We start from the raw sequence: 13,981 nt of genomic DNA on the forward strand, positions 1-13,981 counted from the left end.
GGAACATCAGGGGAAGGCTCCCCCCGCCCTCCACCCAGGCTCCCCCCGCCCCACCCCCCTACCCCAGGCCGCCAGGGCTCCCAGCACCCCCACACCCCAAAGGCCAGAGAGGAGGGGCTGGAGAGTCTCAGTTTGGAGCTGGCTGGGAAAATGGAGGGGAGCCCAGATAGGGCTCTTGGCCTTCTTGCCCCCTCCCCCAAGATGGACCTAACTGAGGCAGCTCCTGTTGTCTGTACCTACAAGCTCTGTTTTGAACTGTGATCCTCTCATCTCATAAACGTTCTGTTACTGACTGGCTGAGAGCCATGGTCAATTGCAGGAAATTGGGGGTGCAGGGCCTTGTCTCCCCCAAACGGGGACACCTACCAGTGCATCTCTCTCCTGGTTCACCCCCCACATACACCTGCCAGCCCCACCCAGACTGGTGGGTCGAAATTGGGTCATATTTTGATGAAGCCTGTGTGCCTCGGTTTCCCCTCTATGCTGCACCATCACGCAGTGGGGAGGAGGTCTGTCGGCCCACAGGTGTGAATGGCTCCAAGCTGTCTGGAGCCTTAGGCCCCATCAGTGGGTGTAATAGTCCGATGTTGGGGCCGTGCCCTCTCAGGGGCCGACGGGAGCCAGGCCTCCTCACTACACGGCCCAAATCAGTCTCCGGGTTCTGAAGGTCTTGGGGGTTCAGCCCCTCAAGCAGGGGCTGAACAGAAGGCACACGGTTAGTGCAGCGAGTCCCAGCCCTCAGTCAGGGCAGGGCAGCGAACCAGTTCTAAGCTCCGGTCCTGGCAGCCGGAGCTGAACAGTGACAAAGTCAGTAAGCCCCAAGCCCTAGCTCAGGGTGGGGCAGCACACAAGAGGCAGGGCTCAGACCCTCAGGCAGGGGCTGAGCACACAAAGTCACTAGGTTAAGCCCCCCCCCAGCCCTCAGTCAGGGCGAGGCAGCAAAACAGCAGTTCTAGCTCAGACCCTCAGGCAGGGGCTGAGCAGTAATAGTTCGGGCTCAGGTTCTTAAAGCAGGAGCTGAGCAGTAATCAAGTCAAGAAGCCCAAGCCCTCGATCAGGGCGGGGCACCAAACACAGCAGTTCTAGGCTCAGCTCCTCACAGCAGGGGCTGAGCAACAATAAGAGCTCAGGGGGCAGGTCCTTGCATCAGGAGCTGCCACACTAGTCAGTAAGCCCCAGCCCTAGGTCAGGGTGGGGCGACAAACAATAGTCCCAGGGGCTCAGGTCCTTGTTCCAGGAGCTGAGCCACAAGAGTCAGTAAGTCCCAGCCCTAGGTCAGGGTGGGGCAACAAACAATAGTTCAAGGCTCAGGTCCTGGTAGCAGGAGCTGAGCAGAGCAGCGGCATCAGTCTCAGGAAGCTCCGGTAAGTGCAGGCTTCTCTGCCTGAGTGCTGGCAGGAGGGGGAGTCTGCCACCCGTGAGTGGGGTGGCAGGGGGGACACAGGCCCACCCACTCCACTGTGTCCCAGCCCGGGGCCCTAACAGCGGCGTGGATCCGCTACAGTCAGTGGGGATCCTGGCCGCAACACACTGACATGGGCACATCCGTGCCCTCAGCCGGACAGGGGTCGGCTACCCCCGGGCTGCATTCCATCTCCCCCTCCTCGGGTACCTGCTCGTCGCTGGGCTCGGCAGCGGGGTCCCACACCATGGGTTCCTCGGCGTGGTGAAGGCGGTCTAGGTCGGGCTGCTCCTCCGGACTCGGGTCAGGGGGCCGCTCGGGCCGCTCCTCGGGGTACCGGGCTCGGGGCACCGGGCTCGGGGCAGGCTCGGCCAGTCCACCTCGGGGTACCTGGCTCGAGGGAGGCTCGGTCGGTCCGCGTCAGGATACCTGGCTCGAGGGAGGCTTGGTCCATCCACGTCCGGGTACCTGGCTCGGGGCAGGCTCGGTCCAGCAGGAGCCCGATCAGGAGCGTCTGTCCTCTCCGGCTGCTGGGCTCCAACTGAGTGCTGAGGCCGGGCTTTTATACTTCCTGTCCCGCCCCTTGACTTCCGGGGGGCGGGAACAGGTGGCAGTGGCTCCGCCCACTGAGGTGGCTGTTCCGGTTCCTCCCTCTCAGGGGCCGACGGGAGCCAGGCCGCCTCACTACAGTGGGGTTTCTGAGAAGACAACGGCAACCCCAGTCACCTGGGCAGACATGGCCGGCCCACCTCTCGGCAGCATTTGCCCCGCTGGAGAAGCAGGGCCAGGAAGGTGCCGCTGGTTAAAGGTCAGCGGCTGAGGGCTTTGGGGACACACCTGAACCGGGCCAAGGGGAGGTCAGAGCAGGGGGCTCGGGCTGACCAGGATGGGCTGGGCTGTAACTTCCCTCTCTGGCTAACCAACGATTTGCCCCACTGTCCAGCCGGCTAATGAACCCATTGTTACCAGCGCTGGCTGCGGGGCTGTGCAAATGCTGCCGGAGATGGTACAAGTCTCGTCTGGGGTCTCAGCGGGACTCAGGGGGCGGCAGGCTCCTCCAGCCTAAGGAGGTGGTGGGGCCTGTGGCTTCCCCGAGAAGATTTAGACCCCTTGGGAGTCTGGCTCAGTGAAGGGGGCCCTCCCAGAGACTGCTCCAAAGCTGGGGTCTTAGTACCCGTCCTGTGGATCTGCAACAGTGGGTCCAGCAGCTGGCTGGACAATTCTTCCCCCACCCCTAGTCCTGTCCTCCCCACTCCCATACTTGCCTTCTCCTGGTAGATCTCCAGGTAGGACATGGAGACGGAGAAGTCCCACTCCTCAGCCCCGGGTGAGTGACTCGCCTCCCATGTCATTTGCAGGACATCCCGCAGCGCCCGTGGGATCACACCTGGCTGTTCAGTGCTGCCCAGCATGGTGTGCGTCTTACCTGGGGTGGGGGGCAAGAAATGACTTCCTCAACTTCCACAGCCCCCTGCCCCGCCTCTGGGCTCAGCCTCCCCCTCACTCACCAGCACCGGTGCGTCCATAGGCCAGCACACTGGTGTTCTGCCCCTCCAGCAGGTGGCGCAGGACAGGCTGCACGGAGCCGGTGCAGATGTTGTTCTGGGTGGCTCGATCACCATAGAAGGTGTCGAACCTGGAGAACAGGGTAGGGCATGCTGTGAGGGCAAGGGAGGAGCTCAGCCCAGGGGCACCCCCAGCTGGAGACACCCCACCCGGGGACACCCCACCCCACTTACTCGTACTGTATAGTCTCTTTCTTGTTCCTCCAATTGCTGATCTCTACGGAGTGGGAATCCAGGCTGCGGATGCAGGGGTCCCCCTGGCTGCAGGGGTGCAGGCGGACGCACACTTGCACGTGGGCTGGGGGGCTGGCATGGCGGGGCTCGGCCAAGCTGGCTTACTGCTGGGACAGCATGGTGCCCACCACAGGGGCTGGGGGGGTGAGAGCTCGCTGCTGGGGGGAGGAGAGTTAGGAGACTGCAAATGGGCCTCCCCCCACTCCACTCCCCAAGCTGAGCTAGGGGGTGAACCTGCTGCTCTCTGCCCCCCCATGGCCCCCCCCACAGCTTTCGGGCTCCTCCCCTCCCCCTCCAGATGCCCTGCCCCTTCCCCATCTCTTCCCTTTCCCCTCCCCCTCCTCCCTCCCAGTGCCCCGCCCCAGTGCCCCTATCCCTTCCCCTCCCGGTGCCCTTCCCTGTGTCCCCTCCTGGTGCCCCATCTTCTCTCCCCACCTCACGCCCCCCAGCTGCTCCCTCGCCTCGCGCTCACCCAGCCTCCTGCTCTTTCGGTCCGACACAAGCTGCAGCTCATGCAGGCTGCGGCTGTTTGTATTTGGCACTAGCCCCGCCCCTGCTCAGACACCGGCCAATCAGGGTGCCCCCTCTTAGCCCTGCACCCTCTTAGCTCCTCCCCTCCTGCTGCCCTGTCCCCCCTTGGCTCTTCCCCTCCTAATACCCCACCCCGCCCCCGCAAACCACATTGCCCCCTCTTAGACCCCTACAGCATGAGAAGAGTGCTGGAGGGCCCCCCGGAACCCCTTAAGCCCCAACAGGAGCCCTACAGCATGGAGAGCAGGCTGGAGGGTCCCCCTAAGCCCCCTGGGACCACTACAGTCTGGAGAGAGGGCTGGGGTGCCCCTGATCTGCCTAAGCACCCCCTGGACCCCTACAGCCTGGAGAGAGATCTGGTGTCCCCACAAAACCCCTCAGCCCCCCCCCCCAGAGCCCTACAGCCTGGAGAGAGGGCCGGGGGTCCCCCCAGAACCCCTTAAGACCCAGGAGGAATGCTACAGCCTGGAGAGCAGGCTGAGGGGGTCCCCCAAATCCCCCTAAGCCCCTCCAGGACCCCTACAGCCTGGAGAGAGGGCTGGGGTGCCCCCAGGAACCCCCTAAGCTCCCCCAGGATGCCTACAGCCTGGAGAGAGGGCTAGGGGCCCCCAAAAGACCCTAAGCCCCCCGGGACCCCTACAGCCTGGAGAGAGGTCTGCAGCCCCCCAAACCCCCTAATCCCCCCAGGGACCCCTACAGCCTGGAGACAAGGCTGGGGGGCCCCCCTGAAGCCCCTAAGCTGCCCCAAGGACCCTAAAGCCTAGACAGAGGACTGGGGGGTTCCCCCAAATCCCCTTAAGGCCCCCGTTGACACTACAGCCAGGAGAGAGCTGGGGGGGCCCTGATCCCCCTAACCCCCTGGGAACCCCAACAGCATGGAGAGAGGGTGGGGGCCCCCAGAACCCTGTAAGCCTCCACAGTAACCCTACAGCATGGAGAGAGCTGGGGGGTCCCCCCAGACCCCCTCAGCCCCCCCAGGACCCCAACAACCTGGAGAGAGGGCTGGGGGGCCCCTGGAACCCCCTAAAAACCTCCAGGACTGGTGGGGTCTGGTGGTTAGAGGTAGGGCTGGGAGCCAGGACTCCTGGGTTCTCTCTACAGGGAAGTGCTGTCTAGTGGTTAGAGCAGGCCAGGATTGGGGCCCTGAGCCCCCTTACCTTGCTGCAGCAGGAGGACCACATCCTGTTTCTGGGCCCCGGCGAGGGCCTCACTGTGGTGCAGAGGCTTGGGGTGACAGGCCTTGTCCAGCAGAGCCACGGCTTCCCGCTCCTTCTGCCTCTCCGTCAGCTTCTGCAGGGGAGGCCGTGTCAGTGGGGAGGCACAAGGGGGTTGGAGACTGGAGGGAACCAGGGAAGCGTTGTGGGGTATCTGTGGGAACAGGCTATGGGGTGGGGCTCTAGAGTCCTCAGGGATGTGGGGCTCACCCACCTCCACCTCGTGGCGCGTCTCCTCCAGCTGGGGCTGCAGGGCCACCCATTCCTGCCTGGGGATGCTGAGCAGCGGCAGCCTCCGCCAGCAGCCGCTGCACCAGGCTTGGATCCAACTGCTCCAGGGGCAGCAGGGAGCTGGGGAGACAAAAGAGACCATTAGCCCAGTGACTCCCCCCCACAGCCCCTCCCCAGGGCTCCCACCCCTCACCTGAGGGTCTTGGCCTCAGGGGGCTCCTCCTCGGGAGGGCTCTTGGCTCCGGGGCCGGCACCCTCACTGCCAGCTCCAGGATCCTCGGGAGGTGCAGCTGTGGGAATAGAAGGGTGAGGCCAGGCTGGGGTCTCCCCCCATTGATCCCTCAGCCTCATGAAGCCCAGCCTGGCCCTGCCTCACCTGGGGCCTGCAGCGTCTCCTGGGTGAAGGGCCCGTTCACCACCTGCTTGGTCTTGGCAAGAAAGTTCAGCGTGTCAAAGTAAGAGTGTAGCTCCGGGGCGACATTTGCTACGATCACACTGTGAGCCAAGTCCCTCAGGGAGTCCTGCGGAGAGAGAGAACCCAGGAGTCCTGCAGCTGCCCCTGCTCTAACCCACCAGCCCCCAACTCCCCTTCCAGAGCCGGGAGAGAACCCAGGAGTCCTGGCTCCCAGCCCACCCTGCTCTAAACCACCAGCCCCCACTCCCCTTCCAGAGCCAGGAGAGAACCCAGGAGTCCTGCACCAGTCCCCCCACGCTGGCAGAGCTGGGCAGGGCATTGGACTGTGCATTTGGCGTTGTCCCTTCCCCGTATCTAGTTTTTGTCCCCTTGGCTCTCTGTGCTCCAGGCCCCACATCTGAGAGTTTGAGTTTGATGCTGAGCCTCTGATGCCCAAGAGCTCCCAGCTCCATTGCAGGAGAACAGCAGGTGGGAGCAGAGCCGGGGCAGCATCCTGGTGTCTGCACACCACCCCTGCCCCAAGGATTGGACCCCAGCATCCACCCCTCCCCCACACTTGGGAAGACCCCAGCACACCTGCAGCAGGCGGGTGAGCTTGCTGTCGCTGTACAGCACTGTACAGACGGGTTGGACTCACCCCTGTGGCGCCTCCTGCTGGTGACTCCAGGAATTAGCTCTGGCCAGTGCTGGAGCACCCTCTACAGGCCAGTGATCCGCCTGTCTTCTGGCCCCCATGTCCCTCCCTGGACCTGGTGCCCTTTCACATGGGGTGCTGCCCCTGGCAGTAACTCCTTTCTCTCTGGGTCTCCCCTCCTTGGGGAACCCCCACCCTCTAGCCCCACCTTGCCTCAGTGTATGGCTGCTGCCAGTCATTGTCTAGCCCCCACGCCCTGGGGCAGACTGCAGTATCAGCCTGTTCATCCCTGGCAAAGGGGTTTGGACCTGCTGCCTTGGCCTACCCCTGGGCTGCCCTCTGCAACCCCAGTAACAGTTGGCCCTTTGCTAGGCCGCAGCCTGGGGCTTTCTAGGCTGGAGCTCCCCAGTTCCTCAGCCTGTCCCCAGGCCTGCTTCACCCTAGGTACCTTATCTCAGTTCCCTGCAGTCAGGCCCTTGTCCTTCTGAATGCAGAGAGAGACTGTCCTGGCTGCTAGCTTCCCTGGCCTTTTATAGGGACCAGCTGTGGCTCAGTTTGGGGCGTGGCCTCACCTGCAGCCACTCCCTCAATCAGCCCAGCCTAGAGCAGCAGCTCTCAAGCCCTGCCAGGCTGCTTTTCAACCCCTCAGGGCAGGAGCAGGGTCCACCCTGATACAGGCACCTAGGGCAGCCCCTGGTTGAGGGTCTCCACGACCTTGCTGAGCACGTGCAGGGAGGCATTGATGGCTCCACTCTCCTTGAGCCGCAGGCCACGGTTGCCAGTGCACCGGTTGTCCTCGGAGCCAGCCAGGTCAACGAGACAGAGCTTGGCCACGTGGCGGCAGTGGGGGGGCGCCCGCTGGCTCCGTGCCACCCACACCAGCAGCACGGCGTGGCTGCGGCTCGAGCGGTCCTTGAGCTGAGTGGAGGCTCCCGTGCGGTTGCGGCTGGCCGGCAGGAAGTGCCGCACAAAGTCCCTGAAGCTTCTCAGCTCCCGCTCAGTCAGCCCCGGGATCAGGATGTTCTGGTCCCGGTCCTCCCGGATCGGCAGGTCCTGCTGGGACGGCTCCAGCAGGTCCAGCACCTGAGTTGGGGGAACATCAGGGGAAGGCTCCCCCCGCCCCACCCCCCTACCCCAGGCCGCCAGGGCTCCCAGCTCCCCCACCCCTATCTTGGACCGTCAGGGCTCCCAGCCCCCCCACACCCCAAAGGCCAGAGAGGAGGGGCTGGAGAGTCTCAGTTTGGAGCTGGCTGGGAAAATGGAGAGGAGCCCAGATAGGGCTCTTGGCCTCCTTGCCCCCCCGCCAAGATGGACCTAACAGAGGCAGCTCCTGTTGTCTGTACCTACAAGCTCTGTTTTGAACTGTGATCCTCTCATCTCATAAACGTTCTCTGTTACTGGCTGGCTGAGAGTCATGGTCAATTGCAGGAAATCAGGGGTGCAGGGCCTTGTCTCCCCCAAACGGGGACACCTACCGGTGCATCTCCCTCCTGGTTCACCCCCCACATACACCTGCCAGCCCCACCCAGACTGTTGGGTGGGAATTGGGTCATATTTTGATGAAGCCTGTGTGCCTCGGTTTCCCCTCTATGCTGCACCATCACACAGTGGGGAGAAGGTCTGTTGGCCCACAGGTGTGAATGGCTCCAAGCTGTCTGGAGCTTAGGCCCCATCAGTGGTGTTTCTGAGAAGACAATGGCAACCCCAGTCACCTGAGCAGACCATGGCCGGTCCACCTCTCGGCAGCGTTTGCCTAGCTGGAGAAGCAGGGCCAGGGAGGTGCCGCTGGTTAAAGGTCAGCTGCTGAGGGCTTTGGGGACACACCTGAACCGGGCCAAGGGGAGGTGTAGTGAGTGGGTGTGGCTCCCCTCCTGCCCAGCAGAGGGAGTGCCCTTGCAGACACCCAAGTGGGCGGAGCCACCACCACCTGTCCCCGCCCCCTGGAAGTCAAGGGGCGGGACAGGAAGTAGAAAAGCCGGCCACCAGAGCTCAGTTGAAGCCCAGCCACCGCTGGGAGCAGATGTTCCTGTGGGAGCTCCTGACTGGGAACCCTCCAGGGCCTGAGGCAGCTGTCCTGACTGGCTGGAGCTTCCTCGCGCCTGCTATGATGAGAAGCCACCGGAGCCTACCAGTACCCGGAGGAGCCGCTGTAACTCCCCCGCGCCCACTACGAAGAGGGGCCACCGGAGCGTCCCTGGCCCTGCTGCTACCCGGAGGAGCCGCCTGAGCACACCTGGCCGGACTTCCCGGAGGAACTACCGGACCTGCACCAAGCCCTGGTCCCGAGGAGCCTATGCAGCTTGACTGGCCTGGATCTGGTGCAAGCGACGAGGTAGGCCCCGAGGGGGAAATGGAAAGTAGCCCAGGGGTAGCTGACCCCGTCAGGCTACAGAGGCAGAGGTCCCGATGTCAGTGTGTTGCGGTCAGGACCCCACTGACCAGCGGCAGTGATAGCCACTGCTAGGGCCCCGGGCTGGGACACAGTGGAGTGGGCGGGCCTGTGTCCCCCCTGCCACCCCACTCACGGGTGGCAGTTCTCCCACTCACCCAGGTAAGGGCCTGGGCCTATACGCCTACTCTTGAACTGTTTTTCTGCTCAGCCCCTGCTTCCAAGGGCCTGAGCCTATTGAACTGTTTTGCTGCTCAGCCCCTGCTTCCTAGGGCCTGAGCCTATTGAACTGTTTTGCTGCTCAGCCCCTGCTTCCAAGGGCCTGAGCCTATTGAACTGTTTTTCTGCTCAGCCCCTGCTTCAGAGGGCCTGAGCTTGTTATACCGTTTTCTGCTACACTGCCCACGGTGACAGCAGACGCGTAAGGAGTCAGTGTGGCTCCCCTCCTGCCCCAGGAGGGTCGAGCCCCGGCGCAACCGACTACAGTTGGACATTAGGAAAAGTTGCTAACTGTCAGGGTGGTTAAACAGTGGAATAAATTGTCTAGGAAGGTTGTGGAATCTCCATCTCTGGAGATATTTAAGAGTAGGTTAGATAAATGTCTATCAGGGATGGTCTAGACAGTATTTGGTCCTGCCACGAGGGCAGGGGACTGGACTCAATGACCTGTCAAGGCCCCTTCCAGTCCTAGAATCTGAGTCTATTAAAGGACAATTTTGTGGGACTGGTGCCTTAGTCAGTAGTAGGATCCGTGGATCTCCATTTTACCTGGGAACCATAACATGGTTAGGAGGAATGTGCAGTTTTCATCACACTCTCTGGTTATTGGTTGACAGTTTTCCCCACCAAAACACACCTCCATGTTTTTAAATCGGCTACCAGGTAGGACACATTATGCACATACTTCCATTGAGAAAATATTTTTAAAATGGAGCTTCCACATTTATCCCTTCTGGACACTACAGCCATGCTGACTAAATCCTGTAGCTTCTTGTTCTTTGGCTGATTAAAAATTACCACACATACCCTTCTAATGATCAGACTAAAAGCGTGTAGCCAGGGGTGAATATTTCTGGGAAAATTAACAGTGAACATATTTTTAGAAATATATATTTATAATGATAAGAAAACTGTAAGCGTCTGGACTCACCCCTGTGGCACCTCCTGCTGGTTTCTTCCGGGAATTAGCTCTCCAGCCTCCGGAGTGCCCTCTGCAGGCTGGTGATCCACCTTACCTGTGGCCCCATGTCTCTCCCAGGACCCTGGTGTCCCGTTTACCTGGGGTGCTGCCCTCTGGCAGTAACCCCTCCCAGCCTCAGGGTCTCCCCCTCCCCGGGGAACCCCCACCCACCATCCCCACTTCACCTCAGTGTTGGGCTACTGCCTGTCCCTATCTAGCCCCTGCTCACTGGGGCAGACTGCAGTGTAAGCCACTCATCATAGGCAAAGGGGGTTCAGACCTGCTGCCTCTGGCTACCCATGGGCTGCCCCCTGCAACCCAATACCTAACAGGCCTTACCAGGCCTTCAGCCTGGGGCTTTCCTAGGACAGAGCTCCCCAGGCCTTTCCCCAGCCCTGCTCCAATCTAGGTTCCCTGCTTGACACCTTGCAGACAGGCCCTTCTCCCTCTACAGGCAGAGGGAGACTGCCTGGGCCACTGGCTCACAGCCTTTTATAGGGGCCAGCTGGGCCTGATTGGGGCATGGTCACAGCTGAGCCTGCTTCCCCCAATCAGCCCAGGCTTCTTGCCCCAGCTGCAGCCCTCTCCTGGGCGGTTTCAAGCCCCGCAGGGCAGGAGCAGGTAATCACTCTGCTACAAAAACATATTCTATTAATAGATTTATCTTTTAACCTGTTTTCATAGAGATAAGAAACTGCCTGTAAACCTGTTTCATCATATGTCAATATCCTCAATGCACCTCTTTCCTCACCCCGTGTCACAATAGTGATTGCCAAATCATATAATTGTTAATTGTATTTAGCTCATGTCGCACATTCCAGTTTGTGAATTTATGAGGCTAGCTTAATTCTCATTCATAACACCCTAGCCATGTAAAAGGTAGTGAACGTCTAGTGTGATCATCAGGTATGTATGTGTGGTATGTTTTTTGTGGCCAAAGATCAAGAAAAAGCGTGTGTGTGTGTGTGTGTGTTTGTGTGTGTGTACATATTCATACACATTCCGTACATACACGTGTCATTTATTTCTTTACCCACTCTTTGGTTTTGGACAAATAGCATGTCAGAGAACATGGGGATTAGCGCTGAAATTGACATCGCTGGGTCGAATTTGGGGTAGTGTAGGGTAGTGTGGTCACAATTCGACAGTATTGGCCTGTGGGAGTTATCCATTGTGACCCCTCTGGACAGCGCTCTCAACTCAGATGCACTGGCCATGTAGACAGGAAAAGACCCGTGAACTTTTAAATCTCATTTCCTGTTTGGCCAGCGTGACAAGGTGCAGGTGAGTGCAGAGCTCATCAGCAAAGGTGACCATGATGGAGTCCCAGAATCGCAAAAGAGCTCCAGCATGGACCAAACAGGAGGTACAGGATCTGATCGCTGTATGGGGAGATGAATCCGTGCTATCAGAACTCCGTTCCAAAAGATGAAATGCCCAAACATTTGAAAAAATCTCCAGTGGCATGAAGGACAGAGGCTATAACAAGGACCCATAGCAGTGCCGAGGGAGGGTCGACTGACGACATGGCTTACAGGGAATTAAAATCAACAAAGGGGGTGGGTTTGCATCAAGGAGAAACACATAAAACTGTCACACAGAATGGCCCCCTCCAGGATTGAGCTCAAAACCGTGGGTTTAGCAGACCAATGCTCAAACCACTGAGCTATCCCTCCCCCACTTTTCCAGGTGGGACTGAATCTCTGTTAAACTTTTCAAGGTCCCCTGACTGCACCAAAATGATTGTCGGCCATTGATTTCATGGAGGCAGGGAGTGGGGAGCAAATGAATACAAATGAATACAAAACAAATCTGGTCTCTTTCTTGTTTGGATCCACTCCATGTCTCTTGTACATCTTAGGCTGGCAGCAGATGGTGCAGTACGACTGCTAGCCATCGTCATCTCCTGGGTGCTCGGCAGAAGATGGTTCTATACAACTGCAGGCAAGACTGACTCTCCAGGAGACAAAACTTAAAAAGAGAATGACCTGGAGTCGCTCACATTTATGTCCAGGCGCCCCTGACAGACCTCACTGAGGTCGACTAAAAGAGCACCCAGGAGACGACGACGACGGCTACCAATCGTAATGCATCGTCTGCTGCCAAAAGGCAATGAGCTGCTGCTGTGTAGCAATGCAGGCCCACGTCTGCCAGCACCCAGGAGACGTACGGTGACGGTGAGCTGAGTGGGCTCCATGCTTCCCGTGGTATGGCATCTGCACAGGTAACCCAGGAAAAAAAAGATGATAAATTATTGTTTGGCATTGCTTTCACGGGAGGAGGGAGGGGCTGACGAAATGTACCCAGAACCATGCATGACAATGTTTTTGCCCCATCGGGCATTGGGATCTCAACCCAGAATTCTAATGGGCAGCAGAGACTGCAGAAACTGTGGGATAGCTACCCACAGCTACCCACAGTGCAATACTCCGGAAGTTGACGCTAGACATGGTACTGTGGATGCACTCTGCCGAGTTAATGGTCTTAATGGTCTTAAATGGGGACACACACAATTGACTGTATAAATCGATTTCTAAAAAATCAACTTCTATAAATTCGACCTAATTTCGTAGTGTAGACATACATAAAATCATAGACTCATAGAATATCAGGGTTGGAAGGGACCTCAGGAGGTCATCTAGTCCAACCCCCTGCTCAAAGCAGGACTAATTCCCAACTAAATCATCCCAGCCAGGGCTTTGTCAAGCCTGACCTTAAAAACCTCTAAGGAAGGAGATTCCACCACTTCCCTAGGTAACCCATTCCACTGCTTCACCACCCTCCTAGTGAAAAAGTTTTTCCTAATATCCAACCTAAACCTTCCCGACCGCAACTGGAGACCATTACTCCTTGTTCTGTCATCTGCCACCACTGAGAACAGTCTAGATCTATCCTCTTTGGAACCCCCTTTCAGGTAGTTGAAAGCAGCTATCAAATCCTCCCTCATTCTTCTCTTCTGCAGACTAAATAATCCCAGTTCCCTCAGCCTCTCCTCATAAATCATGTGCTTCAGCCCCCTAACCATTTTTGTTGCCCTCCGCTGGACTCTTTCCAATTTTTCCACATCCTTCTTGTAGTGTGGGGCCCAAAACTGGACACAGTACACCAGATGAGGCTTCACCAATTTTGAATAGAGGAGAATGATCACGTCCCTCAATCTGCTGGCAATGCCCCTACTTACACAGCCCCAAATGCTGTTAGCCTTCTTGGCAACAAGGGCATACTGTTGACTCATATCCAGATTCTTGTCTACTGTAACCCCCAGGTCCTTTTCTGCCCATAGACTATCAGGGTTGGAAGGGACCTCAGGAGGTCATCTAGTCCATCCCCCTGCTCAAAGCAGGACCAATTCCCAATTAAATCATCCCAGCCAGCAGGGGCGGCTCTAGGCACCAGCAAAACAAGCTGGTGCCTAGGGCGGCAAAATCTAGGGGGCGTCCCCTGCTGCCGGGGTGGGCGGCAGGCTGAGCCGGCGGACCTGCCGCAGTCATGCCTGCAGGAGGTCCACCGGAGCCCCGGGACGAGCGGACCTGCCGCAGGCATGACTGCGGAGGGGGCGCTCGTCCCGCGGCTCGGCTGGACCTCCCGCAGGCATGACTGCGGCACCTCAAGCGGAGCCGCCAGACCCGCGAGCCGTCCGCAGCCGCGGGAGGTCCAGCCGAGCCACGCGGGACCAGCGGTCCCTCTGCAGTCATGCCCGCGGGAGGTCCGCTGCTCCCGCGGCTCCGGGGCGCCTCCCGCGCATGACTGCTTGGGGCGGCCAAAAAGCTAGAGCCGCCCCTGCCAGCCAGGGCTTTGTCAAGCTGGGCCTTAAAAACCTCTAAGGATGGAGATTCCACCACTTCCCTAGGTAATCCATTCCAGTGCTTCACCACCCTCCCAGTGAAATAGTGTTTTCTAATATCCAACCTAGACCTCCCCCATTGCAACCTGAGACCATTGCTTCTTGTTCTGTCTTCTGCCACCACAGAAAACAGCCAAGCTCTATCCTCCTTGCACCCTGGGACTTCCCCTCTGCACTAAGCTGTGATTAGGGTTGGGGTGCTGGGGTGGAGGATGCTGCTGCAAGTGGTTGGTGCCCCTTCATCTCTCCTCACAGAGGTGACACTTGCTCTGTGATTTTGTTTAATCTCTTGTCCCTGGGAAGCCATACAATTAATCTCAGGACAGAAGCATCAAATCTTGG

General features: G+C 58.9%; 1 protein-coding gene across 1 annotated transcript; it reads right to left on the bottom strand.

Moving 5' to 3' along the window:
- Positions 1-6,907: 6,907 nt before the first annotated feature.
- LOC123371165 (kinesin-like protein KIF22) lies at positions 6,908-7,357 on the bottom strand (the record flags this gene model as incomplete). The annotated part of the gene is made up of 1 exon (XM_045018460.1): positions 6,908-7,357. A coding segment is annotated over one exon (450 nt), but the record flags the coding sequence as incomplete, so codon positions are not given.
- Positions 7,358-13,981: the final 6,624 nt, after the last annotated feature.

Source organism: Mauremys mutica, chromosome 5 (genome assembly GCF_020497125.1).
Source record: "Mauremys mutica isolate MM-2020 ecotype Southern chromosome 5, ASM2049712v1, whole genome shotgun sequence".
Classification (NCBI taxonomy): Eukaryota; Metazoa; Chordata; order Testudines; family Geoemydidae; genus Mauremys; species Mauremys mutica.